Source organism: Zootoca vivipara, chromosome 6, assembly GCF_965207765.1.
Source record: "Zootoca vivipara chromosome 6, rZooViv2.hap1.1, whole genome shotgun sequence".
NCBI lineage: Eukaryota > Metazoa > Chordata > Lepidosauria > Squamata > Lacertidae > Zootoca > Zootoca vivipara.
In genome coordinates, this window is record NC_142589.1 from 91,300,807 (window position 1) to 91,320,071 (window position 19,265).

General features: G+C 48.7%; 1 protein-coding gene across 6 annotated transcripts in view; it reads left to right on the forward strand.

Annotated features, from left to right (window-relative positions):
- Positions 1 to 18,618, forward strand: part of TLE2 (TLE family member 2, transcriptional corepressor) — a 47,231-nt gene extending 28,613 nt beyond the window's left edge. For 4 of the 6 annotated variants that reach the window (XM_035118085.3, XM_035118087.3, XM_035118086.3 and 1 more), the window contains 10 exons: positions 252 to 392; positions 5,172 to 5,307; positions 6,944 to 7,104; positions 9,183 to 9,259; positions 10,120 to 10,369; positions 12,819 to 13,066; positions 14,500 to 14,647; positions 15,811 to 15,961; positions 16,846 to 16,922; positions 18,005 to 18,618. In XM_035118085.3, the coding sequence (XP_034973976.2) occupies positions 252 to 392; positions 5,172 to 5,307; positions 6,944 to 7,104; positions 9,183 to 9,259; positions 10,120 to 10,369; positions 12,819 to 13,066; positions 14,500 to 14,647; positions 15,811 to 15,961; positions 16,846 to 16,922; positions 18,005 to 18,112 (1,497 nt within the window). In that variant the 3' untranslated portion in view covers positions 18,113 to 18,618. Of the gene's footprint in view, positions 1 to 251; positions 393 to 5,171; positions 5,308 to 6,943; positions 7,105 to 9,182; positions 9,260 to 10,119; positions 10,370 to 12,818; positions 13,067 to 14,499; positions 14,648 to 15,810; positions 15,966 to 16,845; positions 16,923 to 18,004 lie in introns of all 6 variants that reach the window. The other 2 variants (XM_088673027.1, XM_035118088.3) reach the window with 2 other exon arrangements.
- The last annotated feature ends 647 nt before the right edge of the window (positions 18,619 to 19,265 follow it).

Sequence of the window (19,265 nt, forward strand, 5' to 3'; positions counted from 1 at the left end):
TGGATCAATGGTCTCCTTAGATAGTAAAAATAACGTTAAACTGCTGTTTTGGGGTTGTTTTTTAAAACTCTGGAACAGATTAATCCGTTTTGCATTACTTTCTATGGGGAAGCGCGCCTTGGTTTTGGAACGCTTTGGTTTCGGAACAGACTTCCGGAACGGATTAAGTTTGAGAACCAAGGTACCACTGCAATTCATTTGAGCGCTTTTCCCTCTTCCTTTCTGCAATCCTTGCTCTCTTTTTCTCCCAGGACCCTCCTTCCGAACACGGCAGCCCGGCCTGTGCCTCTGCCACGAAGGTCATTCCGGGACGGAGGGATCTCCCTGGAAGCCCTGCCTCTCTGCCGTCAAGTAGGAGCGATACCCCTTTAAAAGCGAAAGAGCAGAGCCCGGTAAGGAAAGCGGGGTGCATATCGCCAGCCAAACCCATCTAGCTGGCTGTTGTCTACCTTGGCTGGCAGCTGTGATCCAGGGTCTCAGACATCCAGGGTCTCTTCCATCTAGGGATGGGCAAAGGGGTCAGCACAGTTTCTCCTTTCCCACCCACCTGTCAATCTTCTCCGTGTTTGCATAGTTGCAGGTTGTCCCCTCCCCTCTCGAAGTTCTGATGAAAACCTACCGGTATCTGCATTTCCATGTGACTTGCTCTGAACATAGGGATTCTCGTCAGCCGTTTTCCCTAACCCACGCATTTCTGCAAAGCAGCTTTGCACTATAACAACAACAACAACAACAACAACAACAACAACAACAACAACACAGTTCAAGAAGGATACTGACAAGCTGGAACGTGTCCAGAAGAGGGCAACCAAAATGGTCAAAGGCCTGGAAACGATGCCTTATGAGGAACGGCTTAGGGAGCTGGGTATGTTTAGCCTGGAGAAGAGAAGGTTAAGGGGTGATATGATAGCCATGCTAAAATATATAAAAGGATGTCCTATAGAGGAGGGAGAAAGGTTGTTTTCTGCTGCTCCAGAGAAGCGGACACGGAGCAATGGATTCAAACTACATGAAAGAAGATTCTATCTAAACATTAGGAAGAACTTCCTGACAGTAAGAGCTGTTCGGCAGTGGAATTTGCTACCAAGGAGTGTGGTGGAGTCTCCTTCTTTGGAGGTCTTTAAGCAGAGGCTTGACAGGCATCTGTCAAGAATGCTTTGATGGTGTTTCCTGCTCGGCAGGGGGTTGGACTGGATGGCCCTTGTGGTCTCTTCCAACTCTATGATTCTATTATTATACCCCGCCCATCTGGCTGGTTTTCCCAGCCACTCTGGGTGGCTTCCAACAGAATATTAAAAACACAGTAAAACATCACACATTAAAAACATCTCTAAATAGGGCTGCCTTCAGATGTCTTCTATAAGTCATGTAGTTGTTTATTTCCTTGACATCTGATGGGAGGGCGTTCCACAGGGCGGACGCCACCACTGAGAAGGCCCTCTGTCTGGTTTCCTGTAACCTCACTTCTCGCAATGAGGGAACTGCCAGAAGACCCTCGCAACTGGACCTCAGTGTCCGGGGTGGACAATGGGGGTGGAGACGCTCCTTCAGGTATACTGGGCCGAGGCTGTTTAGGGCTTTCAAGGTCAGCACCAACACTTTGAAATGTGCTCAGAAACGTACTGGGAGCCAAGGTAGATCTTTCAAGACCGGTGTTATGTGGCCTCAGCGGCTGCTCCCAGTCCCCAGTCTAGCTGCCGCATTCTGGATTAGTCGTAGTTTCCTGGTCACCTTCAAAGGTAGCCCCACGTAGAGCGCATTGCAGTAGTCCAAGCAAGCGGGAGATAACCAGAGCATGCACCACTCTGGCAAGACAGTCCGCGGGCAGGTAGGGTCTCAGCCTGCATACTAGATGGAGCTGGTAGACATATAAGAAGGTTAAAAATACCCCCCTAGATTGGACCCCCAGGTGTTACTGCGGAATGGTGTCAGGCAGCGAGCTCTGTTTTCCGTAAATAACTGGCTCGTCTAGGCTAAATTACTGCAACTGTGTTAAACGTAGGGCTGCCTCTGAAGGCGGTCTGGAAACTGGTGCAGAATTCAGCAGCCTGGTGGCTCACCAGGGGCAAGACGGTTTGAGCATATTGCACTGATCCTGGCCCGACTGCACCAGCTGCCAATCAGTTTCCCAAGCGCTGGTTCGGACCTATAAAGCCATATATGAACCAACCCGGACCCTGAGATCATCCTCTGAGGCCCTTCTTCGTGTGCCTCCTCCTCAAGAGGTCCGGAGGGTAGCAGCAGGAGAACAGGGCCTTTTCTGTAGTGGCTCCCTGTATGTGAAATGCTCTCCCCAGGGAGGTTTGCCTGGCGCTTTCATTATAGACCTTTAGGTGCCAGGCAAAAGCGTTCCTTTTTGGTCAGGCCTTGGGCTGATTAATATTCTACAGTCTTTTTCGGGGGGTGGGGAGAGTTATTTTTTCGTTTGGTCTATCTAGCTGTGGAGTGTCTGCACTGTTTAGCAGCGGCTGGCCAATAGGAAATATTGGGACTTTCTGATCTGCGTTTGATACAGAAAGGGGCTCACGGTATCATCTAGACTGACCCCCTCCCCCAAACCTACGACATCACGGACCTTTTGGATTTGATAAGCCCACATTCTGATTCGTGGAGGAGAGGGCTATCGGCGGCTGCTAGCCATGACGGCTAAACACTACCTCCGAATTGCTTCCGAATCCCAGTTGCTGGAAACCAACAGAGTTGCCCTTGTGTTCGAATCCTGCTTGTTGGTTTCCCACAAACATCTGTTTGGCCACTGTGAGAACAGGATGCTGGGCTAGATGGGCCTGATCCAGCGGACTCTTCTTATAACCACCCAGCCCCAGGATCCAATTTCCAGCAAAGGAAGAAAACCACCTCTCTTCCTTATGCCCCCCGCCCCACAAAAAAACCCATCCAAAAGTTGTACCGGTTTTGCAATTTTCAGCCCAGCAGATTCGCATCCTCGCCAGAGCCGGATGCCTGGGTTCCATTTTGAGATGTGCCTCTTCGTGCTTCCGAGTAGCGGATCCACCCCCATCCCCTTATTCTCCTCTGGGTGTGTGTGCTTGCCTTCCCCCCCCACTCCCTCCTCCCCAACCAGCCTCCTTCTCAAATGCAGGGGGGGGGAGCACGTGGCTTGGTTAATTAGTGGCCCATGGGGGGCTTTGAGATTCCTCAGAGGATTTTAATGTATAATTAATTGCTATTAGCACCGCCTTGCAGGGAGTGAGGGGCTTGTGGAGGGAGGGTGATTGCAGGGGGGGGGGCCTTGGCATACCATCTGGGTTAGACTGGGAGGAGAGCGTCCCAAACAGAGGTCATTGAAGTGGTGATAATTCTTTTCGTGGAGGGATTTTCCGCCCTCCTTTCTTTCTTTCTTTCTTTCTTTCTTTCTTTCTTTCTTTCTTTCTTTCTTTCTTTCTTTCTTTCTTTCTTTCTCGCTCGCAGGGTGCATTTCTGCCTCTCTTCCTCCTTTCCTTGGGTGTACGTGTGTGTGTGTGTGTGTGTGTGTGTGTGTGTGTGTGTTTAAAACACACAGTGCTACAGAGGGAGAGAGAGAGAGAGAGCAAGCAAATCCTATTGATCTCTCTGAAACCTGCCAAGATCTCTGGATTGAATCATCAGGGCAGGAGGGGGACAGCAGCAGCTCGATGGAAGGAAGACAGAATTGATCCTTCTGTCAAATCCTCAAGGCTTCATTTGGCAACCCTGCCCCCCTAACTCCCCAGACAGGCTGGAGGGCAGACTCTCCCCCCCAATGCACAGTGGGTGAATGGCTGAGCTCAATCGGATTAGCACGGTCTCCGCTCCCTGAATAACGACAGCCCTGCTGTGCGGCGAAAAGGCTTTTCCTACCTCCCCCCCACACTCAAAAAAAAAAAAAGCAGAAGGCGAAACAGGCAGAAAGCCCCATTGCGATTCTTCCACATACCACCCCCCCAAGATCCTGGCTACCCACTCATCCCTGATTCCCTGAAAATTTTAGTCTTTTTAAAAATAGGCTCACTACGGAGGTGTCTCGAGGGCGGGGCGACTCTGTGAGCCGTTGGCAGCTAGGTGGAACCTCCGCTGGCAGAAGCAGTCTACCTTGCTTGCCAGGGGTTGAGGACAAAACATTATAATAATAAAAATAAATGGGGTATGTGTGTGTGTGTATATCTCCTTCTATAGCTGACTGGATTGAAGAAATCGGGTCCGTTGTAACTATGATCAAGCTAATTTAGTGCGAAAGAGTACAAATAAGCCAGCCTAACATCACCTTGCCGACAAAGGTCTGTATAGTTAAAGCTATGGTTTTCCCAGTAGTGATGTATGGCAGTGGGAGCTGGACCATAAAGAAGCCTGATCGCTGAAGAATGGATGCTTTTGAACTATGGTGCTGGAGGAGACTCAAACCTATCCATTCTTAAGGAAATCAGCCCTGAGTGCTCACTGGAAGGGCAGATCGTGAAGCTGATGCTCCAATACTTTGGCCACCTCATGAGAAGAGAAGAATCCTTGGAAAAGACCCTGATGTTGGGAAAGATTGAGGGCACTAGGAGAAGGGGACGACAGAGGACAAGATGGTTGGACAGTGTTCTCGAAGCTACGAACATGAGTTTGACCAAACTGCGGGAGGCAGTGCAAGACAGGAGTGCCTGGCGTGCTATGGTCCATGGGGTCACGAAGAGTCGGACACGACTAAACGGCTAAACAACAACAAATAAGTTTTAAATTATTGCAGCTAATTCTTTTTGCTGGTCATTTTATTGTCCCATCTTTTTTCGGTAACTCCCTCTAAGGTTTTTTTCTTCTTTTTTCTTTGCAATCAAGTGGTGTATAAATAAATACCTAGGTCGGGACCCCCTGCTTTATGTACTTCACCCTGAAAAGTTTAATGAGTTTCTTACGCAGAATTCAAATTTGCAGCTTTCCTGGGAAACACAGATTTGCAACAAAGGTAAAGTTTGCTGTGCGTTCCTGCAGTGGTTGTTTTTGCTTTTCTCTCATGCGAGGAACATAATTTGAAATGCAAGGAAACAGCAGCAGCAGCAGCTAGGTTTGTTGTTCCTTGAAAAAGAAGCATAACGGCAGCTTAAAATATGAACCGGTACTTTAGAACAAGTTCGTGACGTGTATTGAGAGGCGTCTCGGAAGCTGGCGCCTCGTTCCTTAAAATGGGCACCCCCTTTTTTTCTTTCCCCCCACAGAATGACGACAACACTGCCACGTGCAAATCCGCCAGCCTCTCTCCCCCCCACGAATCCCTAACCCCTGGCCTCGGCCCCAGCTGTGCCCCTCAACTCCAACAGGTCTCCACTAAGCCATCCACCACAGATGCCATCAGTAAGTGGTTTGTGCAATTCTTTTATTATTATTATTATTATACTTTATTTCCAATAGAGTGGGAAAAGGTGGAGAGAAGTCTCCCAAGTCCTGGTCTGACGCTCTAACCCCAAACTTCGGCCCTCCAGATGTTTTGGACTACAATTCCCATCTTCCCTAACCACTGGTCCTGTTAGCTAGGGATCATGGGAGTTGTAGGCCAAAACATCTGCGGTTTGGGGGATGCCTGCTCTAACCAGAGCACCACTGTTGATGCTTTAAGGCAGGCTTCCTCAACCTTGGCCCTTCAGATGTTTTTGGCCTACAACTCCCATGATCCCTAGTTAACAGGACCAGTGGTCAGGGATGATGGGAATTGTAGTCCAAAACATCCGGAGGGCCGAAGTTTGGGGATGCCTGCTTTAAGGGATGCCCTTTTTGGCAGGAACGCAGAGAGTTGTTTGGATTGGAATACAGTGGTACCTTACTTCTCAAATGCCTTGGTTCCCAAAACAAGCGTTCTGGTTTTCGAACTTTTTTCGGAAGCCGGATGTCTGATGCGGCTGTCGCCTATTGTTTCCGCGGCGCCTGCACCAATCAGAAACCGCGCCTTGGTTTTTGAACATTTCGGAAGTCAGACGGACTTCCGGAACGGATTAAGTTTGGCACTTTTGTGTTTGCTACTTATTTTGCGTTTTTGTTTCTGAGGCTTTTACGGTTAATTTGTTTTTGTGACTGGGTGGAACCCAGTTCAGCTGATAGATTGATAGCGTGACTGCGGAAATGGATAAAAGTTCCCCCCTCCAAACAATGACTATCATCAGAGCAAGTAAGAAGAAAAAAAGTAATTTTAATTTTCATCATCTACAATACAATATTTATTTTATAGTACAGTACATTGATTATCGCTTTCATTTTATGGCTCAACGGTCTCTTTAGAGAGTAAAATCCATGTTAAACTGCTGTTTCAGGGCTTGTTTTTAAAAATCTGGAACGGATTAAACCGTTTTGCATTGCTTTCCATGGGAAAGCACGCCTTGGTTTTGGGCTGCTTTGGTTTTGGAACAGACTTCCGGAGGTTTGAGAACCAAGGTACCACTGTACCTTGGAAATGGTTTGCGTTAATTTTGCACCCACATTTATATTTGTATTTGCACAGATCTGCTTCTCCTTTGCGAGTTTGCCCCAGAAGCCTGTTTTGCATATAAATAAAACAGCAGCATATGGGACCCAGGTGGCGCTGTGGTTAAACCACTGAGCCTAGGGCTTGCTGATCAGAAGGTCGGCGGTTTGAATCCCTGTGACAGGGTGAGCTCCCGTTGCTTGGTCCCAGCTCCTGCCAACCTAGCAGTTCGAAAGCATGTCAAAGTGCAAGTAGATAAATAGGTACCGCTCCGGCGGGAAGGTAAACAGCGTTTCCATGCGCTGCTCTGGTTCGCCAGAAGCGGCTTAGTCATGCTGGCCACATGACCCGGAAGCTGTACGCCGGCTCCCTCGGCCAATAAAGCGAGATGAGCACCGCAACCCCAGAGTTGGTCACGACTGGACCTAATGGTCAGGGGTCCCTTTACCTTACCTTTAAAACAGCAGCATTATGTAATCAATTTGGCTTTATGGAGTCTCCTCTCTCCCCCTCCCACCTTTCTTTTCTTCCTAGCCCTCCGAAGCCCCCTGAGCATGGCCAGTTCATATGCTTCGTCCTTCGGGCTAATGCCCCAAGCCACGCTCAACGGCGATCTCACTGCTCCACGGTCGTACGTCAGCATACACCTCTCCCCGCAAATTAGCGGGACAGTTCTGTACGGACGTTCCCCCATGGTAAGCTGAGAGGCTGTTTTTACACCCTGCAAGTAAATATATAGAAAGATCGCAGAGGGTTGGACCAGCGCCGGAGTTACGTCTAAGCTAAACAAGCTATAGTTTAGGGCCCCACTCTCTTGGGGGCTCCCAAAAAAATTAAAGGAAAAAAGTGTTTGCATTATTATTTGTTATGAATGAAAAAATCATTTTAAGTTAGAACTTAATAATTATTTCACTATTAATCAACTGAATCTTTACACCATGTTATGTTTATCTGCCCTATGTACAGTTCGGCTCGTGCTAGTATATTAAACTCCATAATCCAGCCTATGGCTGACAATCCAGTTGAACTTCAGCTAGCCTGGGTTCTTCAAGATGTGGACCCTTATATTACTCTACAGGTTGCTAAATTCCTAACAGCCGTCTTCTCGTACAAGAGACGGAATGGAATGTTAGCTGATTATTGATAGTTATAAGAATTTTTTTAAAAAAATGACATCAGATATTGATTTTAGTTAGGCGCCTAAATTTTTAATCTTAATCTTAAACCTTCAAGATATGTTTTTTGAATTGTTAATATTTGTCCTTGTGAGCTGTGAATTGTGTTATATTATCTGTGGTTTGTACGAGTCTGCGGTTTTTATTTGATTTGTTGTGTTGTGTTGTGTTTTATGATGGGCGTACAGCCGAATAAACATCTTTGCTTTGCTATTTCACTATTAATATACTTCTTCTTAATTGTATTTCAGTTCAACAATTACTTTGATAAAATACATATTTTGTTATGTGCAAATGGGTTTAGATGCCTGTTACGTCCATAAATTACCATATAGCATATATTCAACACAAAAAACAGCAGCAATTTGTTGTTGACAAAGGACAGCTGGACATAGAAAGGGCCCCATTACCTTCAGTAGCTGAGGGCCTCATCAAACCTAAATCTGGCCCTGGGTTGGACTAGATCTGGGCTGTTTTCAGCCAGAACTCAGTTCTGTGCCACTAAGCCTCTTGGGCTTGCCGATCAGAAGGTTGGCGGTTCAAATCCCCGCGACGGGGTGAGCTCCCGTTGCTCTGTTCCAGCTCCTGCCAACCTAGCAGTTCGAAAGCACGCCAGGGCAACTACTGTAGATAAATTGGTACCGCTACAGCGGGAAGGTAAACAGCGTTTCCTTGCACTCTGGTTTCCGTCACGGTGTCCCGTTGCGCCAGAAGCTGTTTAGTCCTGCTGGACACGTGACTGAACGCCGGCTCCCTCGGTCTGAAAGTGAGATGAGTGCCGCAACCTTTGACCGGACTTAACCTTCAACTTTATTTTAAGAAAATGAGGGAGGTGTTCACGATGAGTCCCAGCACCTCTTTTTCTAGAAAAATACCACTGGTCTAGATGAACGCTCAGCTGAGCATTTGTGACCATTCATGTTAAAAATGCGGCAATGGAGAAATTTCTGTGCTGCCCCTTTCCCTTAATGCACATGCTTATTATTTGAGAGCATGGGGTTGTTACGTACCCTGTTTTTGAGCTGGAGACCCACATTGTGAGCTTCAGCAAAAGAGCAAGTTCGAAAAGGGTATCTTGATCCACTGATTATTCTGGTAGGTTTCCATTAAAATGCAAAGGGGACAATTCCATCCATCCACCCACCCCTCTCTTTTTTTTGAAAAAGCAAGACCCTGGTCCTCATGGTTTGAATAAAGTCTGATCAAAACAGGGATATTATTCCTCCACAAAATCTAATATTCTGCTTGTTTGTTTGTTTCTAAACAAAAGCCTCAAAGCAGTTTACAAAAAATGATGAAACGATAAGAAAAGTCAACAGCGATAATCTAGGGTTAAAACGAGAGGCGAGAAGCAGATGAAAGCTTGTGGAAGCTTCCTAAACTTATGTGACCAAGAATTTGAGTCGGCGTCAGAAAGAGTGCAGTGAGGGAAACCTCTCAAGTAGCAGGGAGTTCCAAAGGGCAGACGCTGCTTTTTGCTGTTCTTTAGCCGCAGATCCCAAAGGTTGAGCCCGGGTTTGTGTGCCAAGCAGGTGCTCTAACCACTCAGCAACAGCCTCTCCCTGTTGACAGCGCCTCTTCTTGCTTCCTGTCCACAGGTAGCCTTTGAATCTCACCCCCACTTACGAGCTTCGACCGCCGCGGCTTCCCTGCCTTCCGTTCCGGGTGGCAAACCGTAAGTAACAGGCCGGCCTGTGCCCCTATGGGGAGAGGGTGCTTCATCGGGGCTGGAATGGAGCAGGCTGAGCCTCGAAAGCAAAGGAACAACAATAAACAGTGTCTAAAAATCTCCCCTTTTTGCGTTCCCGTGTCTGAGCCTCTGAAGCTAACAGACAGCAAAAATAATAGATTGAGAATTTCCATCTGCTTTTTCATTCCCCTGCTTTCTTTGGAAGACCATTGGACGCTGCTGGCTTCGAAATGCAAACTGTTTAGCCTTAAATGAATAAATCTTGGTTCACAACAGCCCCACGAAGTAGGTTAGGGAGAGCGGGAGAGGGACCGGCTTAAGGTCGACCTGTGACTTTCCTGGCCGATGGTCAAACGCGGACATTCTTGTCTTCTAGTCTGATGATTTTCAGATTGCAGCTCCCATCACCGCTGAGTGATGGAGGCAAGGGGTTCCCAAACGTCTCGTGAACAATGGCATGGAGAGTCCTTGAGAAGAGCACACAGGTTCCACTTGTGTGGACAGTTCTGTGTTTGGGGTTGTTTTTTGGGGGGTGGCAGAGAGGACTTGAACGGAGTTTATGGGAAAAGTGCTTGGCTGGCAGGGCAGGAGAGGCCCACACCGCAACAGCGTTTTGCAAGGTCTCCCTTGTTTGGTGCAGACCTCCAAGGAACTTTTCTTTAAGTCATGCAGTTATTTAGTTCAATCCCGGCAAAGATTATAGGGGAATGGCAGTTCACGGCAGCTTCCTTGGCTCTCGGGGGGGGGGGGCCCTCACCCCACAGGGAATCACGGTCTGTGGTCTTTTTGTGAAGCCCAGGGGGCCATTCCATTTCCACAAAGCGTGCTCTCCGCTTCCCCTGCAGAGCGTACTCCTTCCACGTCAGCTCCGACGGGCAGATGCAGCCGGTGCCCTTCCCGCCCGACGCCCTCATCGGCTCGGGCATCCCTCGCCACGCCCGCCAGCTCCACACGCTGACGCACGGGGAGGTGGTCTGCGCCGTCACCATCAGCAATTCCACGCAGCACGTCTACACGGGGGGCAAAGGCTGCGTGAAGGTGTGGGACGTGGCCCAGCCGGGTGCCAAGACCCCCGTGGCACAGCTGGATTGCCTGGTACGTACGAGGACGCGGGTGCGCGCGTTGGTTTGCGTGACTCGGTTTCCCATGCGCATCCCTAGAGTCTCCCAGGACTTGGGTGCTCTCGTGGGCCTCGCAAGATGGTTTCGTACTGCGGCTCCCAATTTTATTGCTTCCTGTCTTTTAAAAGAAATGAGTATATCGTCCTTCCTTCTAGCACCGATCTTCGGGGGTGAGCGCCAATCATTTCTCACTTTCCATGTGCAAGAGTGGGGGGGAAACCCAAAGGGGCAACCCGCTAAAAATTAATCAGTTAATGAGGGACGGGCCTAGAATTTTCACTTCCTGTTTGGGGTCGGGTGGGGGAAAGAGGACACGGAATGGAGTCTCTGACAAAGGAAGTGGCTGGCAGGCTGGAGCCCTGAGCAGGATGACTCCACCTGCAATTTTATAATGTAACCTGGAGTTAACTTTAAGCTGCTTTAAGGCTGGAATGGTCCTCCATTGCTAGGCTTCATTGTCTCTAACTGTTAGGCATGCTGGCTGGAGCTGACGGGAAGTGGAGTTCCGTATGATCTGGAATACACCACCTTTGCTTGCAAAAATGATAGTAGTTTGAGCTGTTGTCCCTGTCTCCATGACTGTTAAGTTATCAATGCCCAGGGCAGGCTGACAATCTGTGGATGCCGAAAGGAAAAATAGCATGGGATTTACTGGGTGTGAAATTAATCCCACAAGTCCCAAATTCCTAGCCTCATGGTTGTTGTATTATCATTCCTATACAGTGGTGCCTCGCTAGACGAAATTAATTCGTTCCACGGGTCTTTTCTTATAGTGAAAAATTCGTCTAGCGAATCCCATAGGAATGCATTGAATTTTTTTTAAAATTTTTTTTTTGCCCATAGGAACACATTAATTGAATTTCAATGCATTCCTATGGGAAACCGCGATTCGCTAGACGAATTTTTCGTAAAACGCATTCGTCTAGCGAGGTAACCTCCGCTCGAAAAATCCTTTCGTTAAGCGGAAATTTCGTTAAGCAGGGCATTCGTTAAGTGAGGCACCACTGTATTTCCAAAAATTAATATACAGCTTGATTGCAAGGTGGAGGGGGGGGAGGGACCCAGAAAAACGGTTTATGAGAAAACCTATTAAAACAAAAAACAGTTGAAAACATTTAAAGAATCATTAAGAACCATGCCAAATTGAAAATAAAAGAAGTTCAAATCACACCATAGCTGGGTACAAAAAAATGTTTTCAGCAAGCGGTTGCAAAGATGAGGCTTGGAAGTGCATGAGCGGGAAATCTGAGGTCATCCGCTGAGCTGAAGGGCTAAGTTCCTAGTTCTCATGGCAGTGTGAAGAGGCTGCTTTAAAGTGCACGAGCAAAGCTTGCGGAGATGTTTGATGAATAATAATAATAATAATAATAATAATAAATTTATTTCATAAAATACATATATACCACTCGATGGTATGAACAGCCATGAGAAAAGTTAACAAACAGAAATTTCAAATGTTCAGAAACCAGACTAATTTTTTTTAAAAAATAATTTAGTAATAATAATAATATATTATTTATACCCCGCCCATCCGGCTGGGTTTCCCCAGCCACCCTGGGTGGCTTCCAACAGAATCTTAAAAACACAATAAAACATCAAACATTAAAAACTTCCCTAAACGGAGCTGCCTTTAGATGCCTTCTAAAAGTCAGATAGCTGTTTATCTCCTTGACATCTGATGGGAAGGCATTCCACAGGGCGGGCGCCACCACCGAGAAGGCCCTCTGCCTGGTTCCCTGTAACCTCGCTTCTCGCAGGGAGGGAACCGCCAGAAGGCCCTCAGAGTTGGACCCCAGTGGATGATGGGGGTGGAGACACTCCTTCAGGTCTGCTGGGCCGAGGCTGTTTAGGGCTTGAAAGGTCAGCACCAACCCTTTGAATGGCGCTCAGAAACGTACTGGGAGCCAATGTAGGTCTTTCAAGACGGGTGTTATGTGGTCTTGGTGGCCACTCCCAGTCCCCAGTCTAGCTGCCGCATTTTGGATTATATGTAGTTTCCGGGTGACCTTCCAAGGTAGCCCCACAGAGAGCGCATGGCAGTAGTCTAAGAGGGAGATAACCAGAGCATGCACCACTCTGGCGATACAGTCTGCGGGCAGGGAGGGTCTCATCCTGCGTACCAGATGGAGCTGGTAGACAGCTGCCCTGAACACAGAATTGACCTGCGCTTCCATAGACAGCTGTGGGTTCAAAAAGACCCCAAGGCTGCGCACCTGGTCCTTCAGGGGTACAGTGACCCCATTCGGGACCAGGGAGTCCCCGACACCCGCCCGCCCCCTGTCCTCCCAAAATAGTACTTCTGTCTTATCAGGATTCAGCCTCAATCTGTTAGCCGCCATCCATCCTCCAATGAGCGATCCTCGTGGTTGGCAGGTGGTCTCCTGCTTTCAAGTCATTCTTTCGCCCCTTGTCTCCCCGCCCAGAACCGGGACAACTACATCCGGTCGTGCAAGCTCCTCCCAGATGGGCGGAGCCTGATTGTGGGCGGGGAGGCCAGCACCCTCTCTATCTGGGACCTGGCGGCTCCGACTCCCCGGATCAAAGCGGAACTGACGTCCTCTGCCCCAGCCTGCTACGCCCTCGCCATCAGCCCCGATGCCAAGGTCTGCTTTTCCTGCTGCAGTGATGGCAACATTGTGGTCTGGGACCTGCAGAACCAGACGATGGTCAGGTGAGATTTATTGGCAAAGGAGGTTTGATCCACGGTCATCCATGGAATGCCCTTCCATCCTCAACAACCGGATAAACGGCGCACACTCGGAGAAACCCTCCAATAATTATTCTACAGTGGTACCTTGGTTCTCAGACTTAATCCATTCCGGAAGTCTGTTCCAAAACCAAAGCGTTCCAAAACCAAGGCGTGCTTTCCCATAGAAAGTAATGCAAAATGGATTAATCCGCTCCAGACTTTTAAAAACAACCCCTAAAACAGCCATTTAACCATACCTGCCAAGTTGCTGTCAGAGAAATAAGGGACCGGGCCGGAAATAGCAGACCTTTTGGAACTGGGCGGAGCATGCTCAGAAGTGACTTTTGATGCTGCTTTGCCCAGTTCCAAAATGGCCGCCACGCCAGAATAAACCGGGGGGAAACAAAAAAATCCATTTTTTCAGCTAGGAACAGCTGGAAAAACGGGGATTTCCCGGGGAAAACGGGAGACTTGGCAGCTATGCATTTAACATGAATTTTACTACGGTATCTAACGAGACCATTGATCCATAAAATGAAAGCAATAAACATTGTACTACAGTCAATCCATCAGTAGCTGAACTGGGTTTCACACACACACAAAAAAGAACCGCAAAAACAAAAATGTAAAATAAATAACAAAAACAGGCAGACCTCAGCGTAACACTCAGAACGGAAGCATAACACTCAAAACAGAGCACGTCCGGCTTCTGAAAAAAGTTCGCAAACTGGAAAACTTATTTCAGGGTTTGCAGTGTTCCAAGTTGTTTCAGTATCAAGGCGTTTGAGAACCAAGGTACCACTGTATCTATTTATTTCATGAGATTTCTATGCCGTTTCAGGAGTGTCAATTTGGCCCTGCCACTGTGGGTGCCCGGGGCTGCGGGTGCCATTTGGCGTGCATGCCCCTGGTGCTGAAATTTTTGGGTGTCTGGCCTCTTCATGGGGAATTTTGTGGGTGCACAGTTGTAGGGTGGGGGGAATCCTCAAAGCAGTTTGCAATATAAAAATAATAGAATCATCAAATCAAATTCACAGGCAACCCCTGGAGAACTCTGAGCGCAGCCTCCCTCCCTCCCTCCCTCCTTCCCTTCCCTTTCCGAAAATACCACAGTGCTTTGAAGGCCCAAAGTTCAGCTGTCTATTGGGGCTTCCAAGCACCAGCTCTGTGCAAGACCCAGCCCATTCTTCTGTGATGCAGGGGAGACCCGTAAGTCAGAACTGCTTAATTTGCCAGTAAGGGGTTCTGAATGCTTTCAGAAAATAGTACATGGTGCTTTGAAGGCTCAGAGTTCAGCTATCTATTGGGGCTTCAAAGCACCAGCTCTGTGTGAGACTCAGTGGATCGCTTATTCCAACGTGTCTAGTCTGTCATTCCTGGGATATAGAATGACTCCCTTCTTCCTTCCTTTCCAGGCAGTTCCAGGGCCACACGGACGGCGCCAGTTGCATAGACATCTCCAATTACGGCACCAAGCTTTGGACTGGGGGCCTGGACAACACCGTACGGTGCTGGGACCTCCGGGAAGGACGCCAGCTTCAACAGCACGACTTCAGCTCTCAGGTCAGCTTTGGGGGGGAGGGGGACGACTGGGTGTGTGACATACACAACACACTTGTTTAAAATCACCCCTTTTGCTTGGCACATCCCGGAAGTGGTTAAATGGAAAACGTTTCTTCCCTGCTTTGCAGCGCTCAACAAGGCTGACGAGAATGGTTTCCCTCACCTGCAATAGAGCCTCCAGGCTAAGGAGCAGTATACCTGATTCTGTGTACAGCAGAATCACAAAGTTGGAAGGGACCCCTGTGGGCCATCTTGTCCAGCCTCCTGCAATGCAGGAATCTGAACTAGATCAGACACGCAACCTTGCCCTTATCGGTGTCGGGGCATGGGGAGCTCAGCCGACTGAAATAACTGGGGCAGGTGATCCGGGGTGTGCAATATGGGATTCAGGATTCAGCGCTGCAAAGATCCGCAGTGAACGTTGCTGGTTTTTTAAAAAATAAATCTTTTATTATTTTTATATTTCATTTATTATATATACAGTGGACGCTCGGGTTTTTGGTATAGCTTCACCTACTATACCCAGTAGGGACCCAGGTGGCGCTGTGGGTTAAACCACTGAGCCTAGGGCTTGCTGATCAGAAGGTCAGCAGTTCGAATCCCTGTGACGGGGTGAGCTCCCGTTGCTCGGTCCCAGCTCCTGCCAACCTAGCAGTTCGAAAGCACGTCAAAATGCAAGTAGATGAATAGGTACCGCTACAGTGGGAAGGTAAACGGCGTTTCCATGTGCTGCTCTGGTTCCCCAGAAGCGGCTTTGTCATGTTGGCCACATGACCCGGAAGCTGTATGCCAGCTCCCTCGGCCAATAATGCGAGATGAGCGCGCAACCCCAGAGTCTGTCACAACTGGACCTAATGGTCAGGGGTCCCTTTACCTTTACTATACCCAGTAAAAAGGCTTCTGGTTATTTTTTAAAACAAAAGTTTTTTAAAAACATTTCATTTAACTTGTTATATATCATTTCCCAGAAAGCCTTTGCCTCTTGACAAGTCCACCACATAGGGTAAAAGATACCTTCCTTTCCTTTACATTTCCAACACTCGCTAGATCTTGTCCTATACATCTTAGCAAGTTTTGATGGTGTTAAACACCATCCACGCATGATTCCCATCACATTTTCTTTGAGTGCACTGAACTGACACAGACCACTCTCTCGCCTGCAGATTTTCTCCCTGGGCTACTGCCCCACGGGGGACTGGCTGGCGGTTGGCATGGAAAGCAGCCACGTCGAGATCCTTCACGTGACCAAGTCGGAGAAGTACCAGCTCCACCTTCACGAGAGCTGCGTCCTCTCCCTCAAGTTTGCCTCCTGTGGTAGGTGTGTGAGCCGTCTCCCTGCCCTAAGTTAGGGTGCCAGCTTAGCTTAAGCCCGCAGGTGTGGTGATCCAGGGTTACGGTGAGTCGGGAGACATTCCCTCCGATTTCCGCTACCGCGTCCCCATCTCCACCGTCCTGGACCCCCACTCAGTCAGCAGGAAAAAGGGAGCTTTTCTGCCGCCACTGGGAATTATAGCGCTGCGAGGAGTAAGCTACAATTCCCAGGATTCTTGGGGGGAGTGGGGCGCTTTGAACTTTCTTCAATCGTCCACAGGCGAGAGCCATTGCTGCACCCATTTTGGCCTCTGGATGTGCCCCCACCCCGAAGAAAATGTGGTGCCACAGACCATACAGTCATAGAAGCTTAAGTGTCAGAAGGTCTCCAAGGGTCATCTAGTCCAACCCCCTGCAATGCACGACTCTTGTCACCCATCCAGTTTGAAACCATAGCAGACCCTGCTTAGCTTTGCAAATGCGCCAGCAGTTTTATTGCTATAAAAAGACCCACTTGACAGTACTCTCTGCAGCAACGACACCGCCTTGGCCTGAAGATCTGCTCAGCCTAGTCCTGCAAAGCTTGCAGTTTTATTTTTCTTGAGGAGGAATGAGCTCTATGGGCAAGGATAGCAAAGTGGAGCCCCCCAGCCCCAGGAGCAGTCTACCTGCAAATCCCAGCCACTGGGGGACTAGCAGAAGAGTTCCGGGGTCGGTTTGTTGACCAACCGTTTCCTTTTCAAGAAAGTGGAGCTCCCCAGCCCAGGAGCAGTCTACCTGCAAATCCCAGCAGCAGAGTTCCGGGGTTAGCTTCCTTTTTAAGGGGAAGGAAGATCCCTTCTGGCCTGCAAACCCGGCGATGTCTCCCCCTTTCTCTCTCCCTACAGGAAAATGGTTTATCAGCACAGGGAAAGATAATCTCCTCAACGCCTGGCGGACACCTTACGGTGCAAGCATATTCCAGGTATGGTGGGGGCTGGAGCTATCCGTGGGGTTCGGGGGGGGGCTGATTTCTATATTACCTTTATACCCCAACTCCCTTCTCTTGTTTTATCCTCATAACAAATCTGTGGGGTAGCTAGTGCAAGAGGCGGCCCCAAGTGAGCTTCATGGCTCAAGTGGGGATTTGAACCCAGGATCTCGCAGGTGGGACCCGTCTGGTCCAGCACCCTGTTTGCACAGAGGGTCCCTCTCAACCCTGCCAACCACACCCCTGAGTAGTTTGCTCACATGTAGAAGGGAGTTTTCCATGCTTTTTTTTTTTTTAAAAAAAAAATCTGAGTTGCTACAAGTTGCAATCCTTGGTTTGCCCTACGCAATGTCCAGGGCCGGATTTAGATTTGATGAGGCCCTAAGCTACTGGAGGTAATGGGGCCCTTTCTACGTCCAGCTGTCCTTTGTCAACAACAAATTGTCGCTGTTTTTTTGTGCTGAATATATCCTATATGGCAATTGATGGACCTAATAGGTATCTCAAGCCATTTGCACATGCAGAATGTAGGCACCCTATATATAGAAAGGAGCAAACCAGTGATACCTATTTTAGTGAGCAGGTGAGCAGACGGGGCCCATGACTTACATCAGGCATAGAAAAACTCGGCCCTCCAGGTGTTTTGGGACTAAAACTCCCATCATCCCTAGCTAGCAGGACCAGCGGTCAGGAGTGATGGGAATTGTAGTCCCTAAACATCTGTAGGGCCGAGTTTGCCGATGCCTGACTTACATCATAGGAGCCTACACAACACAAAACACTGTTGCTGTATGTAGGTTTTACTTTATTTGTTTTTTATCTTATATTTTGGAAAGGTACATCCAGGTGTTCTTCTTTCCCTTTAATTTTTTGGGGGCTCCCAAGAGAGGGGGCCCTAAGCTATAGCTTGTTTAGCGTATACGTAAATCCGTCATTGGTAATGTCTGTTTGTAGGAGGCACACGGCCGTCCTCCATTGGAAACGCAATGCTGGGTCAAAAACGGTCCAATCGAGGCAGGCCGCTCGTGTTTCCGAAATGCGAAATTAAGAATTCTCCATTTGTTTTCTTTCTGCAGTCCAAAGAGTCGTCTTCAGTGCTGAGCTGCGATATCTCGGCCAACGACAAATTCATTGTGACAGGATCGGGAGATAAGAAAGCCACCGTTTATGAACTGGTGTACTGAGAAGCAGGAGGAAGGAAGGAAGGAAGAGGGCTTGGTTGTCCTTGAAATTTTCTTCTTCTTCTTTTTTTGGACCCCACCTCCCTCCACGCATTGATGAAGGAACATGAACTTGACGGACGGAGACTCGGCCCCGGCCATCCCTCCAGGAAATCCTATCCAGCGATCTACCCTTTTGACGCTGCTTGCCACCTCATGAGGACTAGGAACCTCCCTTTTTAAATTAAAAGCAGCGGCGAACATTCTCAGGAAGCTGCCCTGGAATCGCAGTTTTGCTCACCCAGAGGTGTCTCCCTGCCACACACACCTCAACATGAACAATGGAGATTCTCCCCTTCCCCACACTCTTATCGGCAAGCAAGAGAGACCAGCCTCTGCCCTTCTCTACATCTCCTGCCAGCCCCTTCCGACCAAACACGGACGTTTAAAAGCACCGCCGACTTTTTGCTCTGGTGTGTGCTAAAGAAACCGGCCGTCTTAAATAGCCCAATTAAATGTGTTGGAAAACAGCGGCTAGATCTGTGTGTCCGCATGGGGTGGGTGGAGGGAGAAGCAATCACAGAACGGATATCAGAGTCAGGTGGGACCCCCAGAGCTCATCCAGATCAACCCCTTGCACGCTGCTAAATAAATCCCTGACCCGATCGGCCGTGGAAGCAGAAGCCGCCGTTCATTAACTGGAAGGACCAACTCAAAAGCCACAGAGAGGCGAGGAAGTTTTCCGGCCTAACGAAGGCTGCCTTCGTTAGGCCGGAAGGGGAGAGGTGGAAAAGGCACAGTGAGGGGTCTTGTTTGACCTGCGGTGCCCTTTTCCCCAAACCCCACCCAGTTCCTTCAAACTTCACCAGGGCTGCTGCGCCACGGTTCCCAGAATTCCCTGCGAGAAAGGATTGACTAACCCCTTCAAGTAGCGTAGCACCCTACACTTCCCAGGTCTCTTTTGGGTGGGGGGGGGGGAGGGATGACTGTTCAAATTGAGAAAAACCACAGGTTAAAGGGCCTTCTCCCCCTCTCGGTAAAAACTTGCTGTAGGTAAGGAATGGGGAACAGGCATTGAGCAGCTCACCTGGGTCAGCCGGCCGTTACTCACTCTGCTGTCGAATTGCAGTGTGACGACGACATTACATTTTCATGTATATAGGCAGATAATGAGGTT